Source organism: Diaporthe batatas, assembly GCF_019321695.1.
Source record: "Diaporthe batatas strain CRI 302-4 chromosome Unknown Contig00002, whole genome shotgun sequence".
NCBI lineage: Eukaryota > Fungi > Ascomycota > Sordariomycetes > Diaporthales > Diaporthaceae > Diaporthe > Diaporthe batatas.
In genome coordinates this window covers 760,432-788,404 of record NW_025408549.1, presented here as the reverse complement: position 1 = coordinate 788,404, position 27,973 = coordinate 760,432, and the positions used below count along the sequence as shown (strand labels likewise).

Below are 27,973 nucleotides of genomic sequence, written 5' to 3'. Positions count from 1 at the left end.
TTGAACGTACGTTGCACCTTTGGCTCGCCCTTGTTCGCCCTCAACATCGGGGCTGCTGACCAGGGCCGCGGCTCCCCTACTCGCCGTTCTCGCGCGGCTCGCGCGGCTCCCTGGGCTCCCTCTGCTGGCCGCCGCCCCTGCCTCCACGGCTGCCCCGCTTGCCACCCCTGCCTCCACGCTCGCCGCGCTCGCCCTTGCCGTCCTCGCCCTCCTTGGGAGGAGCGCCTTCCTTGTGCTCCATGGTAAGAGCGCTCGTGGCGAGGCGCTGCGACAGGTCGATCTGGGTACGGATGGTATTGGCCAGGTAGCTCACCATGAGGACGTCCTGGATGTGGTTGTTGAAGTCGTGCTCGATGGACTCGGGGGCGACCTTGGGAGCCAGGGAGAGGTTGTTCATCATGAACTGGCCCAGGGCCTGGTTGGGGTCGCGCTCCTCGTCGAGGATCTCGCCGACGTAGCCGGAGGTGCGCTCCAGTAGGTCCTCGGTCTGGGCGATGGTGGTGGCGAGGGCCTCGATGTCCGGGACGAGAGGGGCCTGGCGCGACTCGTTGTTGGCGGCGGCAGCAATGGCCTCGAGGGCGGAGCGGTCCGCATCGCCCTGGGACAGCCTGTGGGGCACCTCGATGAACAGGCAAGACTCGGCCGCGCGGTCGGGGTTGACGGCAGCGGGAGCGGAGATGTAGGCGTGGGTCTCGATGTCCTTGCCTGGCTCGGTGGAGATGGTCAGGTGGACGGCGGGGTGGGGGAAGGTTCCCGTCTCGGGGGAGGCGAAGAAGTTCTGGATGAGGGCGGAGAAGCTGTTGAGCTCGAGGCTGGTGGCGTACCAGCCCAGCAGCGTCTCGCGGGGGCTGGCCTTGAGAGACAGCTGCAGCATGGTGCGCTGGTACTCAACGTCGACCTCGACCTGCTCCTCGTTCTCGACGTGGGGGATGGCGAAGGTGTTGCGCACCTCGACCTCGGTGCCATCCTCGGACCGCACACCTATGAGGGCGCCAATGACGCGGGGCTGGGGTGCGTCTGGCGAGTTGTCTTCTGGGGCAGTGTCGTCGCGGCGGATGGCATGGTCGAGAATGGAGAGGATTGCCTGGAGGGCAGGGACAACAAGACATCAGAGACTGAGCACACGGCAGACAAGTGCAACAGGGGGGGGCGCTTACTTGTGGCTGGAGGTTGACGGTCATGGGGGAGATGTTTGTGTTGAAGCCTGGCGCGGCGGGGGCAATAGGCCGGGCCAGGTGGAGGAACTCCTCTGAATCAATCGCCATGGTGGAAGATGTTGCCTTGAGGCGGGCGCCGCGACGTGCTTTGCAAAAGGTGGAGGTCGGATACGTGAGGCCGGGCGGGTGACGGGACGCAGAGCCCAGAGGGGAGGCGGTTGTGTGTGAGAGTGGGTGTATAGGGACCTCGATCTTGACCTGAGTCCTGCTCCTGGTGTTGCATGCAAAATTCCGCCCGGTTTTGCTCTCACCTTTGATCCGTCGTGTCAAATTGTGGGGTCCTGTTTGGTTTGTGTGCGCTAATCGGAAGGCCCTGGGGGGGGTACACCACGGTTACCTCCACTAGCGGGCGAAGAGTGCCCGGGGCCAAGTGCTTTGCAGGTAGCCGCCTGATAAGATAACGATTTTATTTTCAGGAACCCTCCAGGGTCAAGCGGCTGTAAAAGGAAGAATTCCATACATTGCATCAACTCATTCACTCTAACATTCTGTTTCTCTGTGGGTTTCCCTTGCGCTGTTTGGCCTGTATTTTCCCCCCCTCTCTCTCTCTCAGAACTCCTACCTCCGCAATCTCGCAAAAGCACCATGGCTCCTGGGGGTCGGGCCGGCTTCCGTGGAGGTTCAAGAGGCCGAGGAGGAACCAGGGGTGGTAATGGCAGGGGAAGGGGCAGAGGTGGCAGAGGCGGCAGAGGCGGCAGAGGAGGTGCATCTTACTCACGCGGGCCAAAGTTTGAAAGTACAAGAGTGGAATACAGGTTGGTACCCGCCTCATAACTGGACATTTAAAACCCGTATCACGGCTAATGTGAAGGACGACAGCGACTCGGAAGATGAGTCTGAGCAGGGGGGGTCAGGTAGCGAGGAAGTCGACGAGGATGTTGTTGAAGACGTCTCAGAAGATGAGGCCGACAGCAAAGCAGCCGCTCGGCCTTATATGACCCTCATCAAGAGCCTGACAGATGAGGGCACTGCACCCCGGGCCAAGAGGAGAAAGCTGGTCCATGAAACAGCGCAGCCCGAAGCCTCAAAGGACCAGCCCGAGGATGAGAAGGCGAACGTCGACACGGAGCGACTTGAGGATGTCGACTTTGTTGAGGAGCCTGAGGAGACACCGGAAGAGACTTTTGCCGAAGATGCCTTTGACCAGGATGACGAAGACGAGGTCGAGGACAGCTCGGATCCCTTCCAAGGCCACTTCAGTGCCCCCGACGATGAGACCGTAGCGAGAAGACTACAGGCGATCGGAGAATCAAAATGGGCCACAAAGAAGGTAGCGGCAAATGGCACGAGAACGGTGCTCAGCATACCCGACACGGGCGACAGGAAGGATGAGGTCTCGGCGCCAGCGCCAATCTCAAGCGCCTCGGATCTGCACCTGAAGCACAAGCTGGCTGATTCCATGAAGGAGAGGCGGAAGCTTGATGGTCTCGAACAGTCTCTTGCACCGCACGTTTTTGGCTATCGAGACTTGCTCTTCTGTCAGAGGTCACTCAACAACGGGAAGAGCGTACGGCGGCTGGCTTGTCTCCATGCGCTCAACCACGTCTTCAAGACCCGAGACCGGGTGATCAAGAACAATGCCAAGATAGCTCACCAAAAGGACGGGGAGGAACTCGAGCTTCGCGATCAGGGCTTTACACGGCCAAAAGTCCTCATGATCCTCCCCACGCGGGAATCATGTTATAAGATGGTGGAGGTCATGACGGCGCTCTGCCGGCCTGACACGCAGGAGAATAAGAAGAGGTTCGAGGATTCATACCATGACAAGGATGATCGGTTCTCGGGCGAGAAGTCGGCGGACTTCCGGGAGCTCTTCGCGGGCAATGATGATGACATGTTCCGCATTGGCATCAAATTCACCCGCAAGACGATCAAATTCTTCGCACAGTTCTACAACTCGGACATCCTATTTGCCAGCCCGCTAGGTCTGAGGATGGCCATTGGCTCCGAGGATGGCAAGAAGGTCGAGCACGACTTCTTGTCATCTATCGAGGTGGTGATCATGGACCAGGCCGACTCCCTCCTGATGCAGAACTGGGAGCACGTGGAGTACATCTTCGAGCACCTCAACCTGCAGCCCAAGGATGACCATGGGTTCGACGTGAGCCGAGTGCGCAGCTGGTACTTTGATAACCAGGCGCGCAACTTCCGCCAGACACTTATCTTCTCGCAGTTCAACACGCCGGAGCTGTCCAAGCTGTTCCGGGTGCACTGCCAAAACTGGGCGGGCAAGACACGCGTCGAGCCCGAGCACACGGGCGTTATCGGAGAGCTGGGCGTCAAGGCGAAACAGACTTTCTCCCGCATCGATCCGCCCTCCGTTGGCAGCGAACCTGAGGCGCGCTTCGACTACTTCACCAAGGCCATCGTGCCAACGCTCGTCAAGCGAGCCAAGGACGCCACCGGCACCCTCATTTTCATCCCGTCTTACCTGGACTTTGTACGCGTGCGCAACTACTTTGCGACGAACCAAGCGGTGGAGAGCCTGACATTCGGGGCCATCTCCGAGTATGCTACAGTTCCCGAGGCATCACGGGCGCGGTCACACTTCTTTGCTGGCCGGCTCAAGGTGCTTCTCTACACAGAGAGGGCGCATCACTTCCGGCGTTACCTGCTCAAGGGCGTGCGACGGGTCATTATGTACGGCCTTCCAGACAACCCGCTCTTCTACAAGGAGATCACCGGGTCCCACCTGGCCAGGGCGGAGCAGGACCTGGTGATCGAGGCTGGGCAAGGCAGTGTGCGGGTCATGTTCTCCAAGTATGATGTACTCAAGCTGGAGAGGATCGTTGGGTCGCAGAGGGTCGGCAAGATGATCCGGGAGAGGGGTGACACGTTTGACTTTGTTTGATGGGTTTGATCTCTGTGGGGGCACTCTTTTGAAGTCAGGCACACACGTCTCTATCTCGGGGGGTGATGCGAGCTCTGGTATCTTAGCGGGGGGTAGCCGCCTTTAAGAACCCGCGATATATATCAAGCCCAAGAGGCTATGGTGTTGTCGTTGCGCCCATATTTTACAGTTCATGTGTATCCCTCGTAGCAACAGCCCCCTTCTCAGTCCAGTTCGTCGGCCGCGCTCTGACCGTTGGCAGGCCGTGGCCGCCGCACCTTCGGGGTGTTTATGTGGAACTTGTACAGGCTGTCCTGGATGGCCTTTTCATTCTCGGCGCGGTTCCGCATGGTCTTGCCCTCGCGCTCCTTGATCTCCTCCACGAGGGCGCGGAACTCGGCCTCGCCGTCCTTGCGGAAGGCCGTGAGCTTCTTGATGTTCATCTTGGTGATGTGGGAGCTGTCCCGTCCCAGCACCTCGTCGCGCGCCACCGCCGCCGCAGTCATGGCGAAGCGCATATCACGCTGCCCGTCCACCAGCTCGAGGATCGCACTTGGAGCCTGGTCTTTCCTGTCCTTGGGTTCGGTGCGCAGGACTCGCGTGTAGCCGCCGGGCCGCATGAGGTAGCGCTCTCGGAGCTCGCCGAAGAGCTTGGGCAGGAGGGCGTCTGGTGTCTGTCGGTTGGGACCATGGTCAGCTCGGAGCCCCCACGTGAGACGGGAGTAGTCTTGGGAGAGCTGGGTAGCGAGAAGGGCAGCAACGTACGTATAGGATACTCTGTGCCTCCCGCCTTGACGTCTCGTTGTTCCTCTTTGCCAGGGTGATGAGCTTGTCGGCTAGGCGCTGCGCCTCCTTGGCCTTGGGCCATGTTGTTTGTATCGACTCTTGCTTGACGAGGGAGGTGACAAGGTTGCGAAGGAGGGCCTGTCGGTGGGATGAGTTGCGGCTGAGGGTCCGGAATTTCATGTGACCACCTGCCATCTTTGCTGGCTGTTTGGAGGGATTGCTCCCTCACGACGGTTCTTTGGGCTCCTCGCTTCCCCCAGGCACCTGCAGCTGTGCTGAGAGCTGTAGTTGGTGGTTGTTGGTGGGCTTTTTGACGTCGGAGTTGGCAGGTCGGAGGTGGGTTTGTCGATGGCGGCCGGTCGTTGATACTAACACCCGGACGGAGGGTCGCGAATTTTCTGGCCGGCGCATCGGGAGCTGCAGGCCTGCTGGGTTAACGGCTGCAGAGTATCTACCCAAGTACATGGAGGTACCCGGGTGGGTACCTACCCAGGTATGTATACTTAGGTATACAGAGCCAGCTCGCACATAGTACCATCTGTTGGAATAACACCACTCATGGTACTTGTCAAAGGAAGAGGATGGATTCAATCTGACTTTTATGGTTGTTGTTTTTTTGGCCATCCATATTCCATATACTGACTGAATCTTCAGACTGCTTTGCAAGAGGTACCCCCCCTGCAACAACCCACAAGAGACTTGCTGCAAGGTACTTAAGTATCCTCCCCCGGCAGGTCTCACGGGCCACGACTGACCTCACTCGTCCCCTGCAAGTGCTCTTGTTGGAATCCGACGCTTGACATCCATCACCCCATAACATGAACTTTTTCGACCTCGTACTCCCCCCCTCGTAACCTACACCTCTCCTACGCTGCCGAATCCCTCCAATTGGTCTCAACGAGGCACAAACGAGGCACAAACGACGACCGACACCACCCGCCATGGGCTTCACCACCGGCTTCGTGAGTTGGGCCCCATTCTCCCCTTGCGAACCCACCAAGCTCACAAACTCCCCACGATGTAGACCGGCGGTGTGACCCTCGTCCTCGGCATATCCTACCTCAGCCTCCAGGCACACCGGCGCACCCGCGAACGCCAGGCCGAGACCCTCCGCGCCAATGCTTACATCCTCAACTCCCTCTCCTACATCCCGGCCACCGCGCCGCCACCAAGGACGGTCGCCGAGGAACTGGCCCTGCTGGAGCAACAGCAGGAGCTTCTGGCGCGTGCCGAAGCGAAGAGGAGGAACCTCTCCGCCAGCAGCGAGGGCTTCTTCGACAAGGCAAAGCACAGGTGGAACTCCGAGATCGAGGGCGCCGTCCGGTGGGCCGCCAATACCGACTGGGTTTCCGTGCGCGAGGACGCCGAGGTCGCGGCGTCGAGACTGTGGGCACGTGCCAGCGGAGGCGAGGCACCCTCCGACTCAGCCCGCCGAGCTGCCGCCGCCGTGAGCAACGAGGCCGCCGCGGCCGCGACGACGGCGAAGGGCGCCGCCGCGCAGGCCACGGCGGTGACGGGCGACAAGGCTAAGGAGGCCAAGGAGGCCGCGGGTAGTATCTGGGAGCGCGGCTTTAAGAAGAGCAAGGAGATCGCCAGCCAGGCCAAGGCGGGGATCGCGAAGGCCGAGGAGAAGGCGCAGGACGTGGTTAGGGGCGCGGCGAAGCAGACAGGCCAGACTGACATCGATAAGGTCCTCCAGCAGAGATATGAGCGGAGGCCGGACGAGTCGTTCAGCAAAAGCCCCGAGGAGCTGCTCGAGGAGAGGTACCGACCCATGATGGAGCAGGACAACACCAAGTTGAGGGGTGTGTAGGTGGGCTGGGAGCTCGCGAGACTATTCGAAGCACGTATCACTCCATGTCAATATGCCAATCCGGTGTATCACTACACGACAGATATCGTGGGCCTTGATACTCTTGGTGGGTTAGGGGTTCTTGAGGGTATCATGATCTAGGCGGCCGTGTAAGCAGTGCGGCCGTCCTCTTCGGAGACAGCCTTGAGAAGTTACGCCCAGCCAGAATGTATGAGAAAGCACATTATCCAATGCGAGGTCGAGTCAGGCCTTTTACATGCTCTCTCTCTCTCTCTCTCTCTCTCTCTCTGATATAATTCACATAAAGACATTCACTTGTGGTCTTGCATGATTGCAAGGGCAAATGCTCCGAACACAGGGACAGCAGTAGTCACATCGATCTGTTTTCATTCAAACACATAGTTGCTACCTGATGGTATAGGCACCACCAACTCCAAAGGATGCCCGGAACGCCCTCTACATTAAAACCATGCCAACGGAACCGGTGAGGGAAACCCGGCGCTGGGGACCTCCCAAATGCGCCAGCTTCTCACAGCCCAAAATCGATAAGGACCGTGTTTATATGCAAATATACAGTAACTGTGGCCCGGATCGGTGTCCGGGCCAGGATCAAAGACCACCAACCGCCATCATGACCGCCCATGGCTCTGAACCTCTTGCTCCTTCTCGGGCACTATACAGCGGTTCTCGAACCACTTGGCAAAGCGGACCACAGGGGCGTCGACGGAGCGCCAGAAGAGGTCTGCGGCCCAGATGACGCTGGGGACGACGAAGACGGAGGCGAGCATGAAGCCGGCGTTGTAGTGCCAGCCGTCGATACCGGTGACGCTCCAGGCCCAGCGCTCGGTGGCATAGCCGACGGTGTGGATGACGGGCCCGTGCATGAGGTAGATGGCGTAGCTGATGCGGCCGAGGTACTGGATCACGGGTGTCATGAAGACGCGCTGCCAGGCGGGCAGGTGACCCACGCACAGCACAAACAAGATACTGCCCACGCACTGCCAGTATCGGTACTTGTCCGAGAACCATTCGGGAATCAGGGACGTCAGGTACACCCACCCAGGCGTCCTCGCACCGTGGACGTCTGGCTGCGACATGAGGTACAGCGCTGCCACCGACAGCAGCACCCACGCCGCCGTCTTGAGCTTCAGGCTGGACACCTTGGATGAGGGGCGGCCCCTGCCGACCAGATCGAAGGGGGTGGGCTCGGTCACGGGCAGTTGTTGCTGGGAACTGCCCGAGGCGGCGACGGCCGCGTTGGACAACGGGTCGCTGTGCGCGCCGCGGATGACGTCCAGCTCGGCAAACAGCATCCCGGCGTAGAACAGCACCATCTCCCAGCGGTCGTTGCGGTATGAGAACCACACCACCAGGGCGAGGAAGGCGAAGCGCACCCCCGCCCGCAGGCGCGCCAGCCCGATGAGCGTCAGGAAGAGCATCATGCTCGCGCGGAACTCGACGGGGATCGTCCACAGGTGCACGTCGTAGTAGGTGCTGCCTCCGTATGGCTCCCAGCCCCAGATGTGCACAAAGTTGAACATGTTCCAGGCCCAGTCGGAGAGCTGTTCCGAGAGGGAGCCCTTCAGGTCCGGCGCCGTCTCCTGCACGTTCTTCATGAAGGTGCTGTCCCGTGAGAAGTCCCTCGTCCACTCGTACGCGCCCAGTCGCAGCAGAACCACAACCATGAAGGTCGAGATAGCTGTCGGGAGAAACAATCGGATGGCCCTCCGGAAGACGAAGCTGGCCATCGTGGTGGCGAAGTTGTCCCACTTCTGTTGTCGGGCCAATTTGATGGGCTTGAGCGACAGCGCGTACCCGGACACGACGAAGAAGATGGCCACCTGTGGTGGTCCGGCATACAGGAGCCGCACGAAGGGGAGCTTGAAGAAGGCGTAGTTGTGCTCCTCGAAGCCCCATCCCTCGGCGATGATGAAGCATGTGTAGAGGTAGTGGCACAAGAACACCGAGAAGGCCGCCATACCACGCATCCCGTCGAGATAGGCCGTGGGCCCAAGCTTGTCGGAGCCATGTTTCCTGTCGCGACTTAACCTGCTCTGGACAAAGGACGGGAGGAGAAAGAAACCTGCACGCCGCAGGACTGCTAGGTACGCTGACATCGGCGGTGGCCGTCGCGGGATCGATAGTGACGACAATGTGGACCTAGCTATATTCGCCCATGCCGCGGCGGTGGGGAAGCGACTCTCGTTGTCTGCCTTGCCGGCGTCGCTGTCGACGTCGGACAGGTTCTTCTCATCCAGTAGGTTTATACTCTCCTCGTACGAGAGGGAATGTTTCGAGAAAGCATGACCATTCATTGTCCAGCAATGCCAGATTCCAGGTACGTATCTGCGAAACCAAGAGACAGGAATAGCAGAGTGGAAAGTTTAATACGTGGTATAGTGAGAGGGGGAGGGTGTAGTAAGTCTTGAACAGAAAGGCCCTGCCTGTCGGAGAAGGGATGAAATTCAGAAAATGGACATGAGAGAGTTGAGACTTTCGTCCCTGGCAGACGCGAAAGTAACAGAGGAAAAATATCGATTGATGATCTGCAAAAAGAAGAGAAAGCAAAACAATGTGACGGTTTCGCGGGAAGAGAGAAGGTATCGTCTGTATAGGACCTGGGCCGACTGTCACCAAGTAATAGCTCTTCGGACGGTTAGTAGTCTCAAACAAGAACAGCGGCGGCCAAGCGACGGGGGTATGTGGGCTGGGTAGGAGTCGGAGAGGCCCTTGCGAGTGGTGTGGTGGTGAGAAATCTGGCTTGGTCAGAAGCTTGGCCGCTGGGAGCCGGGACCCTTCACGGATTGTTTCAAGTCGATGGGTGATAGATATAGCCGCACCAAATCGGAGGCCCAGCGAAGTTTCAATGCCAATTTCTGAAGCAAGCGCTGGCGCTGTGGGTCAAGTACTAATAAGCATAGGCAGGAGGTAGCCACAGCGCAGGCAGGGCGAGTGTCAGCGTCAACGGCATCGACATAAGCTGTGGACGCCTGCTATTTTGATCAGCATCCGCCCTGAGGCTCAGGCTGCTCATGACGTTGGGATTGACCATTGCACAACCTGTCAGTAGTTGATCACCTCGGATCACTTCAAAGTTCCAGGATTGTGGTTTCGGTTTGAGTCGACGGTGGAGATGATCCGATGGAAAGAGAAAGTGATACCGCGGTACGCATTAACCCTTGGGCATATGATCGTTGACTCGCAGCAACGCGGCCAATCCAGTGTGACTTTCGCATAGCAAAGGCTTCAAACTGAGTAAGTTGTGCCTCGCCTATCCCTTGTACCCCCGCTCCACTCAATCTCGACTGCCCAGTGCCCAAAATGCAGAGACGAGAGCTTGCGTATAAAGGGTTGCCACTTTCAAGGTCTAGCAAGGCTGACCCAATGGGCGAATATCGCAGTTCTGTCCTCGCTCACCTCGGTTGTTTTGAGGCTCTCAGGCCGCTCGACAGGGGTTGTGTCTTGGCTTTTCGGCTGTCGATCCCGGCTCTGGACCAGTAGCGTACCGTTGGCTTCCCCACCGTGCCCACCTCCTGACAGCAGACCTGTTCCAGATCTGGGGATCGCCCGCTGCGGTTGGTCTTGGACTGTTTTGGAAATCGAGCTAGCCGGGCATGGGAAGGGATGGGAAGGTTGACGATCCACTCTCCTCGGCTATGTGACACAGCGCACACGAGGACGTGACCGAGTCGTATGGGCCTAAGTTTCGCCTGAAGTCAAGTGGTGTGTGTGCCCCGACGTGTCCCGGCCGCGATGTATTTGTAAATAACGATGTCAGTCACAATCTCTGAAATGCCACGGACAGGCCGCAAAAAATCAGCCAATCCCATGAGTTTGCTTGCTCAAGCCAATTACATTGAGTTTTCCGATGTCGAAGGTCCCATTTAGACCTCGTAAACTTTTGCACCGTGGGATCCCACCACGAGTCCACATGTACTTGTGCAGTAGAACGCCCGAACTCCAGCTCAAAACAGTGTCTATCATCCCAAGTACCATCAATCTTAAGTAGACAGCCAGTCCAAAAACTCCGGCGTGAAATAGCTGATCACTATTGTTGCTCCCGCCCTCAATATGCCCTCTGTCGACTCGAATGCCATCGTCTTGAGGTCGAAGACGCCGGCTTTTGCAGCAGCGTGGATCATGGCGAACTCGCCACTGACTTGATAGGCGGCAATAGGAAGGTCTTTACCGAGCTCCTTGGCGTCGGAGATGATGTCGAGGTACTGGCTTGCGGGCTTGACCATGATCACATCCGCACCTTCACCGATGTCACGGACAATCGCGCGACGGGCAAGACCGCGACCTCCCGGTGGCAACTGGTAGCACTTCCGGTCGCCAAAAGAAGGGCACGACCCAGCGGCGTCGCGGAAGGGGCCGTACAGGCAGCCAGAGAATTTGGCGGCATAGGACATGAGCAGTGTTTTGTGTGCTATTCCCTCCTCGATCAGCTTGAGTTTGATGGCGCGGATCCGACCGTCGTTCATGTCTGAGGGCGCGACGCAGTGGGCGCCCGCCTGGGCGTAGGCAATGGCGACATCGGAAATACGGTCGACGGAGAGCTGGTTGTTGAGGCTTCCGTCGTCCCGGAGAATGCCGCAGTGGCCGTGAGAGGTGTACTCGCAGAGGCAAACATCTGCGGTGATGTACAGCTGAGGGAAACGCTGTCGAAGGAGTCGGATGCTGGTCATGACGGGGCCCTTGGGGTCGTCTGCGGCAGTGCCAAGAGCATCTTTGGTTCCCGGGTTGAGGGGGACACCAAACAGCATGACAGCACGGAGGCCCTTGTGGACGAGCGGCTCGAGGAAAGGGATCAACCTGTTGATGCCGCGACGGTACTGATTCGGGAGGGATGGGATGAGGACTTCCTCGTCGTCCTGGTCGGAGACGAAGAGGGGATAGATAAGCATGGACTGTGATGAGGGCTGTCAGACTAGAGCAGGGGAAATGGCGGTTGGGGCGGGACAGGGCCACGGACCTTTGTGAGTTGCCTCTCTGCCTGCCATGACCGAGCCAGGGCATGGCTGTAGCCACCGTGGAGCTGGCTGGAGATGTCTCCGGAGATGCTCACGCTCGTGGCGGCAGTGCTGGTGTAGGACATGGCACGGGAGATGTGGGAGGTCCTGGAAGCCATGCCATCCATCGTGGAGGCGGCCGAGGTCGTAGAAGCGTTCTCGCGGTTGCGGGCGTCAGCAGCTGACCGAATCGAGAGGTCCTGTACGAGACTGGAGAAAGACATGATGCTGATTGACGTGAACGTGCGCCACCGGGGTCGGCTCGACGATCGGGTGCAGGAGGCGGGCGGGGGGTTGTCGAGGAATGCGTGAGGAATGGAGGGACAATTGTCGCAACGATGCTCCAGGGGGTATATGTACGGAAAGGCAGTCCTTGGAGGAGGGAAATTTGAGGTGGCAAAGGAGGAGCCGATGGCTACTCTGTATGTTCGGGGGTCGTCGCACAAAAAATTGGGGTCGGTCAGCAAGCGACCGCCGAGGGTGACGGCGTGTCCAATTGGGTTCGAATGAATTGGATTGGGCGGCAGTCAGCAGCGGCTTGGCCCACTTCTCGGTGCTCGGCTTGAACTGGAGGATTCGTCGAGTGCGGAGCGGGCTGAGAGAGGAAGCGGGAAGCGGGAAGCGGTTGATGAGCGAGGTGTCTGTCCCTGATTGTTATTATCTTGGTTTTCGGAAGGAGCGGGCGCCCGACTTGACGGCCTCGGGGTCCTACCGGCAAAGTCTGGGAGGCCGGGCCCACCAGCCAGTCTAAGCAGGCCAATTGCAGCCCAGACATCTCCAATGCCCTGAGATGCCTGCTCTTGCAAGTGCCGCGGCACTGTGGGCCAAGCCGTTCTGCCGCTCTGCCGGTCAAGCCGACGACAACCATGCCATTCCAATTTGGCATACTTGCCCATAGGATTCTGAATCCACGCTCAACTATTTCAAGTCACAGAGTTTAGGGTCGCCTTGATTGTGAGCTGACTGGGCCATATAGATTATGTGCGAGTGCGTCCTTGGTAGCAGCAACCAACAACTGTCGTTATACTAGATCATGACATCAGCCTCGAAGAGCTAACCCCCAAGAGTTTATCGAAGGAGATGCCGCTCCTCCTCGTGGATCTGGGGAAGAAGCAAAGTGACCTTGAGCATGGCTGGCTCAGTATCTATCTCGGGTAAGTACCTAGGTACCTGGCCTAGTTAGGTACCTAGGTACCTACTCAAGTAACTTTACATGTAAAGAGACGTCGGGCTGGTCCGTGACTATTATGACAGTGGAAATTCAATGTCCAAGGGAAGGCACTCACTACATGGGGCCGCTTCCTTCCAGCCTCCCAGGCGCATCTGTGGGCCTCAGACGTCTTCGTCCCAAGACAATCTTCCAAGGTTGTCTGCCTTCCAGCACCAAGCCCTGTGCCCGTTGGACCGCCGTGGAAAACCAACTCGATCTCTGAGCCCAGTGGGAAAGCCAGGTGCCTGCAGTCTGGTCGACCTCCCTGGGTAGCCTCGACTTTTCCAACACTCACTCACTCCTACTGGACTTTCCAAGTGCGCTGCTTGTTTACTCTCGCTCCCCCATCCCTCCAAGCATCCGTTCGTTACCCAGGTTTCGCCTGCGCGCCTTGGAGGCTTCTTGGTTGCAAGCGCCTCGTCACGCCAGCCGCTTACTTCTACCAGATATCACCTGGATAACGACAGCATCACTCACCCTTCGTTGGCCCATCCCATTGACCACGCCTGCCCGAGCTTTCACTTCTTGGGTCGACTATGCCTTTGCGCTATCACCCATTCTTCCACTGAGTCGGGGTTTCCCTGCACAATCTTCAATGGTGTTTGGGCACTGGCTGTCATACCGCGACCATGTCGTCCAGTAGCAGAAGGTGGAAGAAAGCATTGCTTCCCACTCTTGGGAGCCGCCGCAAAGGTCGTGAACCTACCATCCGCCTCCCTACTTCGAGAACAGGTGCGTGGCTCATGACACAGATCTTCGAGGTGCAGACCTCCAGTCCAGCATTTCTCTGACAGGCTACAAGTGTCCGATATCAACATCGACGTCGCAGTTACAATGATGGGCCACAACAAAGGACCCTCCACTACCTCTGCGAGCGACGAGGTTGATGAGAGAGTTGTCAGTGCTTTGTTAGAGACCACCAGCGAGGCCGACGCCGAGAACCAACCTGTCGTCGCCAGTAAGGTAGGACTAAAGACTTTTGTCCATATCATCGTCAGCAGAAAAGCCATTCTAACCTGAAATATGTGTAGAATAGAGCAGTCACTCAGAGTCAGACCGAGGGCGTCATGCCGTGTACTGAGGATTCAAGTACCGCCGATTCGCCCACCAGGATTCACCTCAAGGTTACCAAGCTTTCCACCCCACCTCGCAGGTCATCGAGGCGCAATCCTCAGCCCGTCGCCCGCGATTTTTCCAGAGCGTCGCCAAAGCGAAGTGCAGATGGACTTGTGCGACCTTTACCCAAGCTCCGGTCATCAAGCCATCTTGGCCGCGAGACTCTCCAAGTCATGAAATCGCCCCCGATGTCTTCAAGTAAGCAGCAGGCCAACCGCAGCGGAAGAGACACGATTCGAACGAATGGAAGCCACTTGGACAAGGCCAATAGTCCCCTGGCACCTGCTTTTGCTGAGAGAGAAGACCTAGTTCGAAGCGCCACAGATGCGACTGGGCTTGCCACCTTCCCAAAAATATCTCGTCTCAGAAAGAACAAGGTCTTTGCCAAATTTGCAACTGCCATTTCGGATCATTTCGGTAAACAAGAGAACCGAAAGGATGCTGGGAATGGCGTAAAAGAATCGAATTCTGTGGTCAGCAACGAGGCCATCAGGCCCATCTTGCACGGTCCGCCATTGGATACACTGACACTTGCTCAGCTGCCTCTGACCGACATCGAAGCGACTTCCACATCCGCCGATCGCATTTCAGACGAATTCTGCAGTCGGGAACATCGCCGAGGCAGCGTGCCTGTGGCAAGAGCCCCGGCGGCGCTTTCGATCCCTCAAAAGCGGCTAACAATGGTTGAGGGCAGTCCGCCCTTGGAAGACCCCTTTTCAGAGGAATCTCCTCGACGACAGTCGACCGAATTTCAAGCTCGCTTGAGGACAGTACAAGCCTTCGGCGCTCCTGGCGGAACTGGGCCCATCACGTCGCTGAGCGACCCGTTCTTGACCGAGGCAATCATGGACACCAGCAACAACTCCATCCTGAAGACCCCTCCAATCGGTAGTTCCACGCCTAGAAACCAAGCACGGGATCAGATTTCTGCCCGAGCGCCTAGCAAAAGCGCCCAAACTGTCCCAGGAACTATCTTTGAAACGGCCGTGGCCCATCGCGATTCGCGAGGCACAAGCATTTCCAGGTTTGCTGCCACACGCGACAGCCCAACCAAGATGAGCAATTCGCCTGAGCGTGCTCAGAGGGACATGAGCAATTGCTCTCCCTCAAAGACTCGTGGAAGTTCTGATTCGACTCGGTTGAGCTCATTTCCGCCTGGATCTACCATTCGACACGTGCCGCGTTCGATGGGTCGCCTGCATGGACTGCCGGATTTGGCAGCCTCAGCGGCTCGGCGAAAGTCCCCCAAGGTCGGACGCAAGAAGCACCCATCACCCAGCAAGCGAGATCTCGACCTTTATGGAAAGTTCATGGAAGAGAGCGTTAGCCTTGGCGTGTTTAAGGACACGGATGAGTTGGCCATGAGCTTCAATTCCTGCACGGTGACGAACAGCCCGGCTCTGACGCCTCGCGATAAGAACAGCCTGATCCGGGGCTCAAATGACAGGTATTGTGATTCGGGTAAGAGTTTCAGCCCGAAAGGACCCGTCGCTGGCTTCGGAAATAAATCTCGCAGCCGCATTCCACAACCAGTGGGCCAAAGTGCTCGTTCCCGCACAGAAACGGCTCTTGCTCGGGACTTTGCACCTGTCAACCACGGCGACTCGACCGCGAAAGATGAGTTACAGTGGGACTCATCAGCATACATCGTAGGGCGCGGACGTGAGAGTCGTTGCCAACGTTGCGGAAGCACTTCAGAGGCACTGTGACCGAGGTCACTGTGATGACGAACTCAAATTGGCTGTGCCGTGCAGAGCCTAGAAGCAACGTTCACTTGCCAGCTCACGTCACTTTGAGTGATGATCCAAGGAATAGTGTGGGTTCCCCGCCTGAATGTTGAGTTTGCTTCCCGGAAAATGATGAAATATCATGTCAGGGCAAACCGAAGCTGGCCCTTCAGGATTTGCAGGAGATTGATGAGGGAGTAAAATCGATTATGCGTCAATTGTGGACGCCTACAATGCGAGGGTACGACTTAGTGAAGATACAGCACAACTCTGGCGGCAGTATTAACCATTGAAGTGAGACTATGTTTTAATGAAATCTCGTCGCGCCACCCTTCCCAATATCAATTCGCATGCGATTCACATGGTCTTGGTGTAACCTGATGATATCTTCATTTACATATCTATCATGTGTGGGTATCGTATCATATCAAACACTCGCTTCGTCCCATCACCCTCCACTTGCTTGCTTCTTGAAAATTACAAGCTGAAATCTTCAAACACGTATCGTACAGGCGCTTCACATCAAACAAATGCCGGCAAGAACTCATATCATGTTGGGGAGCTCTAGTAGCGGTGGCTGCCACGCCCGTCGGTACCATGCATGCGGCGAGTGCCAGCAGCCTGTATTGCATGCCAAGTTAGCGAGCCGTTGAACCATGCGACAGAGAGATGACGAAAGAGAGAGAGTTTTGAGTGGTGGGAGGAGATCTCACCTTGACGGCAGGGTTCCTAGTCAGAGTGCCCTTGAGCTTCTTGAGCCCGCCGGCGATCTTGTCGCCCAGGGTAGCATGGCGCTTCTGGTGGTGGACCTTGCGGCGGAACAGTCCGCGGCGCTCGGTGGTGGTGCGGGAAGCGTACTTGCGAGCCATTTTGTTGCTGTTTGAGTTGGTTGTTTTGGTAGTTGGGCTGATGGAGTCGAAGACTTCTGACGTGGGGATCCTTCTTGGACTTGAGCGTCTGCTGTAGTGGATATTGTGTTTGTGGTGCATTGGGAAGATGGGGAGGGGGGCAAAGAGCTGTTGTGGGGACGGCAAGGCGCTGATTATATACTTGGATCACCGGGTACTGTTCAATGTGTGTTTTGGCTGGTCGCATCCCTGGGTTCTTTCATCATCGGTCAGTCAGTTGGGTGTTTGTGCGCCGGTGCAGTCGTTCGGGTGATGCCATCCCGGAGGTGATGTCAGCGCGGTACTTGGTGCTGTAGGTCTGGCCTGGCCCAGATCAGCAGCCGGGCTGCTGGGGTGGTGGGTGTTTTTGCTGTGTTGTTCTTGGTCTCACAGCAATCCAAAGTCGTCTAGGTGCGCTAATCTTGCACAAAGAAGCGCTAGGGCCATGTCCTCATTGACGGGGGCTGAGAATCAGGTTTTCCCAATGTCGATTGTCGGCCATGCTGAGAGCGACCCTGTGGCTCGCGACGTCATAGCTAGGGTGTATAATACGTGATTGGGCAGACGGGCCGCTTAATGTGGGCCCAGGACCCTGGACCCTTACGGCTGGAATGCACCAAGGGTCAGGCGGGTGTGGCTGTTGATGTCACCTCCACAGTTCCACAGTATGTATTCTCTCCCCAGCCTATTCATTCCCTGTTTGAGACGGGCGTTCACGCACCACTCCCTCAGTCCCTTTCCGCTTCCAGAAATGTGAACGCATCGTTGGCAGCGCGTGATGGCCGGTCCGCAGGTCCGCCACCCGGCCGCGGGATGATGTCGACGTTCTGTCGTTGCTCTGCCGCGAGGATGCCTGAAGGGATCTGCACACGCGCATGCCCGAGCGCGTGACCGTGGAGGGACTGAGGGACTGAGGGACAGCACATGGACGGGACGAAATCCTGACGTGTGATGACCGCGGTTATGCTCGACACGTCTTGGCTGGCTGGCTGTCTCCTGTAATCCAGTGGGCACGACCGAGAACCCTAAGCTTCAGAAGTTGACGCAGTGGAACGTGCGTGTTTTCCGTACCCTGCTTGGTCTCAAAAATCCGATCCGCTTGTACGTAGATGAGCACGACGGGTCTCTGCCAAACTAGCTAGATAGATGTTTCTACGCCCAGCCGTTCCATGGACCTGATCTGCCTTCGCCGCCTCTGCCCCGGGGAACCGCCCACGGACCAAAGCTTATTATTCCGACATGCTCCCAAGCTTGTCTCGGCCGGTACGGTTGGAACTTTTTCCGTTTCCAAGAGAGGTCGGAAAACGCATTACCAACCTTGGAAGATGCCGACGGCTCCAATGAGCTTGGCTGGCTGATGGAATTAAATTCTTGGCAGTGCCCGACTCGTTATTTCGCCGGTGATATTGGCCCCATAAGCTGGGAAATAAGGGCCGAGTGGTCTGGCCCTGACTTATAAGTGGTTCATTCGAGCAGACACGGCACTGTATGAAGAAGGCCACACGCCCACAAGCTTCGATCTTAGATCTCACACCGTAGCAGTGGGTTTTAGGGCTGACAGCCCTTACGCAAAACGACACTGCTAGAACAAAGCAGAGACCTCGAGGATCATGCTTCCATGATTTGGGGACTATGGTAGCTTGTCAACCAGAAGTTCTGAAGTTGCGGCATCCGTGGATTCGTGGGGCCGTTTGGACCCAGATCCGGACCAGAATCTGGGACCCAGATCCGGGACGGCCCCACTTCCAGGCTGAGAGGAGGTCACCTATAGACTAGGCTATAGTACTATGTAGTAGGCACATAGTCCACAGCATCCGTACAGCGGTGCGCATGTGGCCAGAAACAGAGTCAACAAGAAGATTGCTTCCCAATGCACAATCAAGTCAATCTGGCACCCAATGTGTCGCGAGAACTTCCATGGAATTCCCGCCTCATAAAGCCCAGGGGCGGCGCATGACTACGGCCCCACTTGCTTCCATGTTACGCCCAGGCTTTAGGCTCAACTCTGATTCAGTGCCTCGAAATATCATCGTCAGCCAGCCAGTCCCAAGCAACCTCTTGTTCGCGCCAGATCCAGGCCTCTTGTGTGCGGCTAGGTGGCAGGGGGATGCCAGACACTTCGGCACACCACTTGAGCACGTACATACAAGACCAACCCAGCAGCCCCAGGTCCCAGGCACAGGGTGCCGGCGCCCTCGGGATCTGCAGAGTGACAACTTCAAACCATCACTATTCTCTTCCCATAAACGTAAAACGAGGCAGGCAGGGACATGCAAGACTCAGCCCTACGTACATACCGGTATCCTGTGAGGCCAGCACACAGGAGAGACACCGCCCACCTGTGCACCCCGTGCTGGCTGCCCCCTGAACCTCATTTGCAGCAGACTATGGACATGGGTACTCGATGCTGCCAAGTGCTGAGTCGATACTGCACCCTTCGGCGCCAGCGCTGCGGGTTGAGTGCAGCAAGCCTCCCCGGCAGCCCGGCCGAACTCTCGTTCCCACCTCGCCAGCCCGCCAGCCCTCCAGCCTCGCTCCCGGGGAGATCAATGGTGTCAAACCATACTACCCAGTACCTATATCTCTAACCCACGGTCCATCTTGTCGATCACAAGTTTGCCCAATGGCCGAGAGGTCCAGTCCGCGGTCCCGGGCGCATCATTCCGCCACCGCGAACCCCAACACGATCCAGGGCTGTCCTGACTCGCCGCGCGCGCGGAAGCAGCCTGCTGCGGGCGTTTCTTGGCCGCGACGACTCATCATGCATACTCTGGTACATGGAAGTCGAGTGGGAACCCGCGGCTCTTTCGTCCCAAGTCGGTGGGTGCCCTGGCCAGCAAGCATTAATTGACCAGGGCCGCTGGGCCAGAGATATCTTTAGATGTTGCACCCATCCCGGTCTACTGCTGCAGGACCTGGTCAAGCCTTACACAGGCGGTACGGAGTATCAAAAATTCAAGTGGTGGTCCTGCATACCCGGCCTTGGCTCTCCTTACTAGCCGGACTAGGCGATGCAGTTCCGGGATATATTGGACGAGTGCGCAGCGCGGTGGATATTGCCCGCCGCAGAACACGAAAGCGAAAGCCACAGGCCCGGCCTTTGGTGTTGTGCAGGAGTGCCCCCGGTGGCTGGATCGCAAAGGAGAGTCATGAACCAATATCTTTCGGGGCCACCTCTACGTAGCCCGTTCCTCCCCGTTCCTCCCCTTCCACCTGCTCGAACCTGTGGCTGGATATCCGCAGCCCAAGCAGACGCTGGAACATGTGTGTTGGACGACAGACCTGGGCCGAAATTGCACATCCCTCATCCCGACCGACTAGACCTCCGAGCCGTCCCCGATGTCCTCCAGCTGGTTTGAGTGAGGCAAAGGGTTGACGCAACTCCCAAGGCGAACCGAAAAAATGGCAACGAACATGGAAGACATCGTACAGAAGGCGGCCCAAGCAAGGTCGTTCACCCACGATGGGTTTATATTTCTGGGAATCGGCATCGCTGTCACGCTCCTTCGGACTTGGGCCAGGTGGGACCAGGCCGGGTTCAAGAGATTCCAGGCTGATGACTATCTGGTGTGGCTTGCGCTTGTGAGTTGCATGCCGAGCAGGAAAGCTTTAGCTGCTGGAACAGATGGAATGGGTCACTGACAGAACGGCTTGGGAAGATCCTGTACGGCGGAGAGACGGCTAGCAACTACCTATTTGTCAAATTCAGCCAAGGTCTTGCGAATAACGACATGACAGACGAGGAGAGAGCTGCTCTCGACCCGAATAGCGACGAGTTCAGCATGAGGTGCGCTGAGCGGGACCATGTCCAGCGGGGATGGATTGATACTGACACACGGCAACAGAGAAAGAGGGTCAAAGGCGAATTTCGCCTCTTGGCCACAATACGCATTGATCATGTGGTCTCTGAAGGCTGCAATGTGCGTCTATTACCTGCGTCTGATGGTGAGACCCTATTGCATGCGTCAACCCCATCTCAGCAGTCTGTGGCGACCCAGACAGCCGGAGAGGGCAAGGCTAACATCCACTCAGGAAAGATCAAAGTACCGCAATAGAATCTTTGTCGGGTTCGGTATTATCGGCATAACATTTTTCTTGGTGATAATCGTCATTTTTGTCTCTTGCATCCCGATCACGAAATGGTGGCAAATAAACCCCGATCCTGGACGTGAGTACTGCCTAAGTCGGCAGCATGAAATGGCACGCGAACCGATGACTGACAGGATCTTCCTCTGATATCTGCAGCACTCTGCTACTCCGTGTCGTCCCCGGCCATCCTATGGACGTTTATGGCAAGCAACATCGTCACGGACCTCTACATCATTTGGCTTCCAATGCCGATGCTCTTCAAGTCGACACTTCCCATGGCCACCAAGATCGCCTTGGCCACTCTCTTTGGCTGCGGCATATTCGTCACCATTGCGGGTATACTGCGGGTAACGTACATAATCTATGTAAGCCGCTGCCGCGCCCTTCTTTCTCGTGTTGTCTCCCACAACACGTCCTGCATGACTGACATGCCCATCACAGTCGCCGCATGACCTCCACCGCATCAGCTTCTGGGCCGTGCGGGAGACATTCGTCGGGATTGTAACGACAAACCTACCTTGTATCTTCGTGCTGGTCAGGCGGTGGCTGGCACCCTTTTTCAGCTTCTTCCGGACGGGAAGCTTCGGCAGCAGCGGCAAGACGAAGTTATCGCGACCCAAGAGCGTCTGGGCGGGCCAGAGCCAGGCGGCGCACGGAGTCACAACGCACAAGTCCCCGGCGGCCTCGGTGTCAGCCGCGGGGCGCGGGGGCCAGGGCTTCCATATGGGCCGGATGGGCACTTTTGCGATGGCTGAGGGCAACAGCAGCCAGGAGCGCATTGTGCAGGACTTCCCGGACGAGGGCGAGGGCGGCTTCGGTAGCAGGCTGGGCCGAAAGGTCTCTATCAAGAGGATGAAAAGCACAAAGGACCGCAAGCCGTTTGAACAGGGGGTCGAAGTCGAGGGCATACAAAAAATGGTCGACATCACGATCGTGGAAGAGCGCAGGCCCGCAGCTTCGTTTGATGTGGCCGACGAGGAGGTGGGCCGGACCACGCGGTCGTTCGACTTCCCCGAGCCTTGTGGGGAATCGTATGATAGGAGGTGAGGTGAATTGTCCTGCTGTGTTACTGATTTCTACAGCCTTGGAGAGAACCAAGGCTGCTGCAATGTACGAGATACCCAAAACAGAGCTTGTGCCTTGGCACTTGTGTGTATTGTTGGAGTTGAATCTATTGAATTTATCGGTGGACATGTGAAGCTCTGCCCAGCCCACAGGCCTTCGCCATCCTGGTCCGGAAGAGAGTGATGACACTGACCGAGGGAGGATGCCGGCCTGGCTCTCAGGTAAGCCGCGTCAACACATGAGCGTCAGCGGGCCAGCCGATGCCCAAAGAAAGAGCCTTCAGCTATGCTGGGGCCTCGTTCAAGTTTTTCTTGATAGTCGCCAAGTCATGCTTTGAAAAGCCCAGCTCCTTGGTGGCATACCCTTCAAAGCCGCCATACTGGCTCCTGACAGCCTCTGCAAAAGCGTCCCAGCAAGCACCCTTCAGGCTGACCAGGTTGTAGAAACCAGGAACCTCGTCAAAGGCGCCCGACCCGTCGTCACCCCCCTCGGCGCCTTGGCTGTACTTGACGGCGAACGCGAGCAGGTGTTCGCGTGCCACCTCAGTCCCGATGCGCGAGAGCAAGAAGTCGGTCTGTACCGTCTGGGGGTCATAGCCGGCCAGAGTCTCGAGCAAGCCTGCCAGAACGCCGGTGCGATCCCTGCCGGCTGTGTTCAGGACAGCACAGCGCCGTGGTCAAGAAGAGAGACGCAACACCCGGGGAGAGGGAGGCACTCACCTGTGCAGTGGAACATGATGGGGTCGGCGGGGCGATCCCTCACGCTGGTCAGGACCTCTCGGAAGCTGGCGCGGTACTTGTCCAGGACGTCCATGTACATGTGGGCATAGCCCTTCTCGCCGTCGCCGTCGGCAAACAAGCCGACATTCAACATGGGGTTGTCCTCGGCGCCGTCGACGCCGTCGCCGAGCCAGACGCCCTCGATGCCGTCGAGGGCCGGGTCCGGGGACTTTGCGTGCTCCTCGCGCGACCGCAGATCAAAGATGCGCCTGATGCGCAGGGTGTCACGCAGGACGGCCTGGCCGTCGGCGGAGCGGGCCAGGGCCTCCAGGCCGCCGGTGCGGAAGATGAAGCCAGGGCGGATGCTGGCGCCGGCAGCAGGTGGCCCATGGCCGTCGTCGCCGGCTATGAGCAGGCCCAGGTCGCGGGTGTTGAACGTGCCGGGGACCACCACGAAGGGCGGGGTCTGCAGGGCGGCCAGGAGGACCGAGGCCGGGATGGGGTTGCGGACGTCTGTCTCTGCCAGGGACCGGAGGGCAGTGGCCATGTCTAGGCCGGTTGTTTGGAGGTGGGGTGTGGGGTGTAGATATCGACGACAAATACCGGGTGGGTGGGTCTTGTGTGACGACCTGATTAAGCGCAGAACAGAGTGGCCCGAGCCCCGCGAGGGACACTCTAGGCGGAGTTTACTCTACTTAGGTAAATTAATATAATATATTTCTTATACTATAATTAATTAATTCTTTTTATAAAATAAATCTTAAATTAGAAATTAATTAAATCTATTATTAACTTATAAAAGAATTTAATTATTATATAAGGATTAATTAATATTTATTAATAAAAAAAAAGGTTAATTTATATATAAAAATTAATTATATATAAATATATAAATTAATTAATATTTAAAAGGTATATAGTTAATTTTAATTTATATTTTTAAATAATTAACTAATATTTAAAAGTATATAATTAATTTAAATATATATTTCTTAAATATAAAATTTATAAAATTTATTAAATATTAACTATATACCTTTTAAATATAGTTTTAAATAGGTTTTTAATATAATAGCTTTATACCTCTATTTATATAATATTACTATAATAACTATCTCTTTTATACTTTATTTAATTATTAAAGGATTTTACTTTTTTATTTATACTTAAAAGTAAATAAATATAAAATTCTATTTATTATAAATTCTATTTATTATTAATAATATTTATTAATTCTTTTTATTTATATAATATATTATATAACCTTAAAACTTTTTAATTTAAGTTTAAATTATAACCTTTATTTATTTTATTTTATAATACTTTTATAATATAATAATTATATAATTTTTAAATTATATATTTTAAAATAATTATAAATAATATAATTATAAATATAAAATTTAAAATAAAATTCTTAATATTTTTAAAAATATTAAAGTTATAATAAAATTAAGTTTATATATTATTTTATAAAAAAGGTATAATTTTAACTATTAATATTATTATAATATATTATAGAGAAATTAAATAGGTTATATTAAAAGTATTATTTTTTTATTTATATTTTATAAAATATATACTTAAAATAAATATATACTTTATAAAATATAAATATAATAATAATAATTAATTACTATATAAAATATTAATATTATTTATTATATTATTTTAAAATATATTAAATAATTAGTAAAAGTTAATATACTTTTATTATTAAAAGTATTAATTTTATATTTTAATAACTTTTACTTATTATATTCTCTACTACCTCCTTTTACTATTATACTTTCTTTTAAATTATAAATTAATAATATTTAATACTATTATTAAAGTAAAGTATTTTAAATATATAATATTAATATAAAAGTATATAATAAATTAATTAATATTATATAATAATATAAAATAAAATATTATATTAAAAGTAAATATTTATAATTTTAATATTAAATCTATTCTTTAATAATAAAATAATAATTTTATATATATTAAGTAAACCAATATAATAATTATTAAATAACTTTTAAAAAATAAGTTATAATTTATATATTATATTTATAAATTAAAATAATATTTAAAATATTATAATAATATTTACTTTAATATATATATTTATTATATAAATAAAATAAATAATTATAAATTATAGAATAATAATATCTTAAAGTATATATTTAATATAAATAAGAAATTCTTTATATAAAGTTTTTATATTATTTAATAATAATATAAACCTTTTATATTATTTAATAATTATTTAAATACTTAATATTAAAGGTATTATAATAATATAAATAATAATAATACTAATATATTTATTAAACTTTTAATATTATTTTAAATTTTTAATAATATTTAATTAACCTTTAATAAACTATTTTTATTATAAAATTATAAAAACCTTTTATTAATATATTATATAGTTTATAGGTTATATTTAAAATTATTTATTTATAAGTTATAATATTTAAAATTAATATTAATAAGCTATTTAAATATTTATATTATAATAACTTTAAATTTATTAATAATTTTTATAATTTAACTTTATAAAAGAAAAAGGCTCTTTTATAAGGTTTAAAAAAGTTTATAAAAGATTATAATAAAGTTTTATTAATATTATAAGTATTATTAATTTAATATTAATATTAAAAATAATTTATATAAAACCTATTATATTATAAATATTAATAAAAATAAAGGCTTTTCTTTTTTAAAAAAAAATAATATATTTTTAATTATATACTTTAAAACTTATTATAATTAACTTAATATAAAAGTAATACTTTATAAGGATTTATATATTTATAAATATTAGGCTTATATATAGTTAATAATTTAAATATTTTTAATATTATATTAACTTTCTTTATAATATTATTATACTTTTAATTAACTACTTTACCTATTTAAAAGTTAAATATAATTATCCTTTAATTAAAATTAATATTTAATAATTTTATATTATTTATATATTTAAATAAAAATAAAAATTAAATATTTTATTATAAAATATAATTTACTTTTTTATTAAAAGTATTTTAAATATAAAAATTTAATAGTTAACTATTAATAACTAATAAAAATTTTAAATAAATATAATATTAATTAAATTATTATAATATTTAATATTAATAATAAAAATTATAATTATAACCTTATATATAAATATAAAAATAAAAACTTAATAATAATATCTTTAAAGTAGTTATAACTTTAAATATAATTATTAAATATATTAATATTTATTATTTTATAATTAGTTTATTAAATAAACTTTTATACTTAAAGTAATTATATATATATATTAAGATTTATAAAGGTATAAACTAATTAACTTTTAACTTTATTAATATATTAAATATATATTATATACCTTTTAATAACTTTAATTAAAATATAATATTTATTAGTTTAATTATATTATTATTAATATTTAAAATATTAGAGAATTTATAACTCTATAAATTTAAAAGTATAAATAAAAATAGTAAATTTATTATATAATAATATAAAATAATAATTAGTTTATAAAATATAATTAATTTTTATTACTTTTAATATAATAATATAATTATAAGTTAATAAAAAAATAACTTTATTATATTATAAAAGGAATATTAAAAAGAGTTATTAATATTATAAAGTTAAAAGCTTTTAATAATAAGGTCTTTAAATCCTTTAATATTATTAACTTTATTATAAAGTTTATAAATATATTAAAAGAATATAATCCTTTTAAAATAATATTTAAAATAAGCTTATAATTATATATTATATTTTAAAATACTTTAATATTTTTATAACCTTTTAATTATTAATTTATATTAAAATTTATTAACTTATATAATATTTAAATATAAAAATAGTTAATAATTAATAATATTAATAAATTAAAGATCTTATAGAAAAACTTTAAGAAAACTTTTATATTATAACCTATTACTTTTATATAAAATTTATAACTTTTTTAAAGGAGTACTTAATTTTAAAGTTTAATATTATAATCTATTAGTTTTAATTTAAATAATAAAGGTAAAAAGTATTTATTTATATAAAATAATTTAAGTTAATAATATTCTTATTATATTAAAATTAAGCTTTCTTAATTAAAAATAAAAAATAAGTTTATAAAGTTTTAAAGTATATATATTATTATATAAAACTTAAAGCCTTTTATTAATTATTTTTATAAAATAATAACTTACTAAAAGTTATTATAAAGGTTAATACTTTATTTAATATTTTATTTTATATAGTTAATTAAATATAAATTTATAACTATATTAATATATATTATATAAAAATATAAACTCTTAAATAGTTATATATTTAAAGAGAAAGTATATTATTTCTATTTTAACTATATTTATTATTATTTAGGTAAGCTAATTTATAATTTAAATAAAATAAAAAACCTATTATAGGATATATTTAATAATATTTAAAATAATAAATAAATTAATAATTATATAAAAAATTACTTTAAATTAGTTTATAAATATTAATATTATATTATATATATTATTTAAGGTTATAATTAATTATATATTTAAATATTACTTTAAAATTAAATAGTAAATTTAATTATATAAAATAATAATAAAAATAATTTTAAAGGTAAATTATATAAAATTAATAATATTATTTATAATTAAAATAATAAATAAACTTATTATAAAAAATTAATTAATAATAAAATTATATACTATTTTCTTAATATCCTACTTATTAAATATAATTATACCTTTATTAAAATAAATTATTAAAAGTTAAAATATAATATTATATAAATTATTTAAAATAATAATATAATATATAAATAAAAGTAGTTATATTAAAAATACCTTAAAAAATATTAAAATAAAAGGTTTAATATATTTTAATTTTCTTAACTCTATTAATTATTTAAAAGTAAATAATATTACTTTAAGTTAAAAGTAAAGCCTTATATCTTTAACTATTAATTATATTATAAAAGTTAATATAATAATAATTAATTTAAAACTTTTATTAAATAAAGTTTATATTTAATTATTTATATTATATTATTAATAAATTTAAAGTTATTAATAATAATTAATTTAATATATTTATTAATATATATATTTATTATTTAGTAGAGTATAGAAATATATATAATAATAATTATTATAAATATATTTTATTTAATTTAAAGAATAAGGGTTTAAAAAAGTTTAAAATTAAAATAAAATACCTTAATAACTTAAAATAAATACTTTACTATCTAATTATTAAATTAAAAGTTAAAAATTAAAAATATTAATTTACTTAAAACTATATTATTAACTTAAAATATAATTAAAGTTTTTATATTAAATAATATAATAAACTATATAATATATAATATTAATTTTAAAAATATAAAGTTTAATAATATACTAATTAATTTAATATTTAATAAAATATATACTTTAACTAACTTTATACCTTATAAGTTATAAGTTTAATTAAACTTAAATTAATATCTATTATATA

The 27,973-nt window shown here is 49.0% G+C and overlaps 10 protein-coding genes across 10 annotated transcripts; 4 read left to right on the top strand and 6 right to left on the bottom strand.

Moving 5' to 3' along the window:
* Positions 1–76: 76 nt before the first annotated feature.
* KVR01_001336 (uncharacterized protein) lies at positions 77–1,265 on the bottom strand (the record flags this gene model as incomplete). Its single annotated transcript, XM_044791656.1, has 2 exons — positions 77–1,084; positions 1,158–1,265. The coding sequence occupies 2 exons, from the start codon at positions 1,263–1,265 to the stop codon at positions 77–79; spliced, it is 1,116 nt and encodes a 371-aa protein (XP_044649291.1).
* A 537-nt stretch (positions 1,266–1,802) lies between these two features.
* On the top strand, positions 1,803–4,068 carry KVR01_001968 (rRNA-binding ribosome biosynthesis protein UTP25; the record flags this gene model as incomplete). The annotated part of the gene is made up of 2 exons (XM_044783664.1): positions 1,803–1,972; positions 2,037–4,068. 2 exons carry the CDS (start codon positions 1,803–1,805, stop codon positions 4,066–4,068), a joined length of 2,202 nt encoding a protein of 733 aa, XP_044649923.1.
* Positions 4,069–4,271: 203 nt separating this feature from the next.
* KVR01_001084 (mitochondrial 54S ribosomal protein YmL8) lies at positions 4,272–5,028 on the bottom strand (the record flags this gene model as incomplete). Its single annotated transcript, XM_044782477.1, has 2 exons — positions 4,272–4,721; positions 4,813–5,028. 2 exons carry the CDS (start codon positions 5,026–5,028, stop codon positions 4,272–4,274), a joined length of 666 nt encoding a protein of 221 aa, XP_044649039.1.
* Positions 5,029–5,413: 385 nt separating this feature from the next.
* Positions 5,414–6,905, top strand: KVR01_001704 (uncharacterized protein). Its single transcript, XM_044789399.1, has 2 exons — positions 5,414–5,795; positions 5,858–6,905. Exons 1-2 carry the CDS (start codon positions 5,775–5,777, stop codon positions 6,644–6,646), a joined length of 810 nt encoding a protein of 269 aa, XP_044649659.1. The 5' UTR covers positions 5,414–5,774; the 3' UTR covers positions 6,647–6,905.
* A 370-nt stretch (positions 6,906–7,275) lies between these two features.
* KVR01_001702 (uncharacterized protein) lies at positions 7,276–8,961 on the bottom strand (the record flags this gene model as incomplete). The annotated part of the gene is made up of 1 exon (XM_044790829.1): positions 7,276–8,961. One exon carries the CDS (start codon positions 8,959–8,961, stop codon positions 7,276–7,278), a length of 1,686 nt encoding a protein of 561 aa, XP_044649657.1.
* Positions 8,962–10,647: 1,686 nt separating this feature from the next.
* KVR01_001132 (porphobilinogen synthase HEM2) lies at positions 10,648–11,882 on the bottom strand (the record flags this gene model as incomplete). The annotated part of the gene is made up of 2 exons (XM_044791573.1): positions 10,648–11,556; positions 11,622–11,882. The coding sequence occupies 2 exons, from the start codon at positions 11,880–11,882 to the stop codon at positions 10,648–10,650; spliced, it is 1,170 nt and encodes a 389-aa protein (XP_044649087.1).
* Positions 11,883–12,807: 925 nt separating this feature from the next.
* Positions 12,808–15,693, top strand: KVR01_001522 (uncharacterized protein; the record flags this gene model as incomplete). The annotated part of the gene is made up of 3 exons (XM_044783152.1): positions 12,808–13,600; positions 13,671–13,831; positions 13,900–15,693. The coding sequence occupies exons 1-3, from the start codon at positions 13,498–13,500 to the stop codon at positions 15,691–15,693; spliced, it is 2,058 nt and encodes a 685-aa protein (XP_044649477.1). The 5' UTR covers positions 12,808–13,497.
* A 582-nt stretch (positions 15,694–16,275) lies between these two features.
* On the bottom strand, positions 16,276–16,580 carry KVR01_001196 (uncharacterized protein; the record flags this gene model as incomplete). Its single annotated transcript, XM_044783646.1, has 2 exons — positions 16,276–16,332; positions 16,425–16,580. 2 exons carry the CDS (start codon positions 16,578–16,580, stop codon positions 16,276–16,278), a joined length of 213 nt encoding a protein of 70 aa, XP_044649151.1.
* A 3,116-nt stretch (positions 16,581–19,696) lies between these two features.
* On the top strand, positions 19,697–21,734 carry KVR01_001278 (uncharacterized protein; the record flags this gene model as incomplete). Its single annotated transcript, XM_044785314.1, has 6 exons — positions 19,697–20,180; positions 20,258–20,385; positions 20,444–20,543; positions 20,631–20,766; positions 20,844–21,052; positions 21,129–21,734. The coding sequence occupies exons 1-6, from the start codon at positions 20,001–20,003 to the stop codon at positions 21,732–21,734; spliced, it is 1,359 nt and encodes a 452-aa protein (XP_044649233.1). The 5' UTR covers positions 19,697–20,000.
* Positions 21,735–21,854: 120 nt separating this feature from the next.
* On the bottom strand, positions 21,855–23,065 carry KVR01_001416 (uncharacterized protein). The gene is made up of 2 exons (XM_044784352.1): positions 22,472–23,065; positions 21,855–22,400 (listed from the first exon to the last, which is right to left on the bottom strand). Exons 1-2 carry the CDS (start codon positions 23,016–23,018, stop codon positions 22,036–22,038), a joined length of 912 nt encoding a protein of 303 aa, XP_044649371.1. The 5' UTR covers positions 23,019–23,065; the 3' UTR covers positions 21,855–22,035.
* Between the last annotated feature and the right edge of the window lie 4,908 nt (positions 23,066–27,973).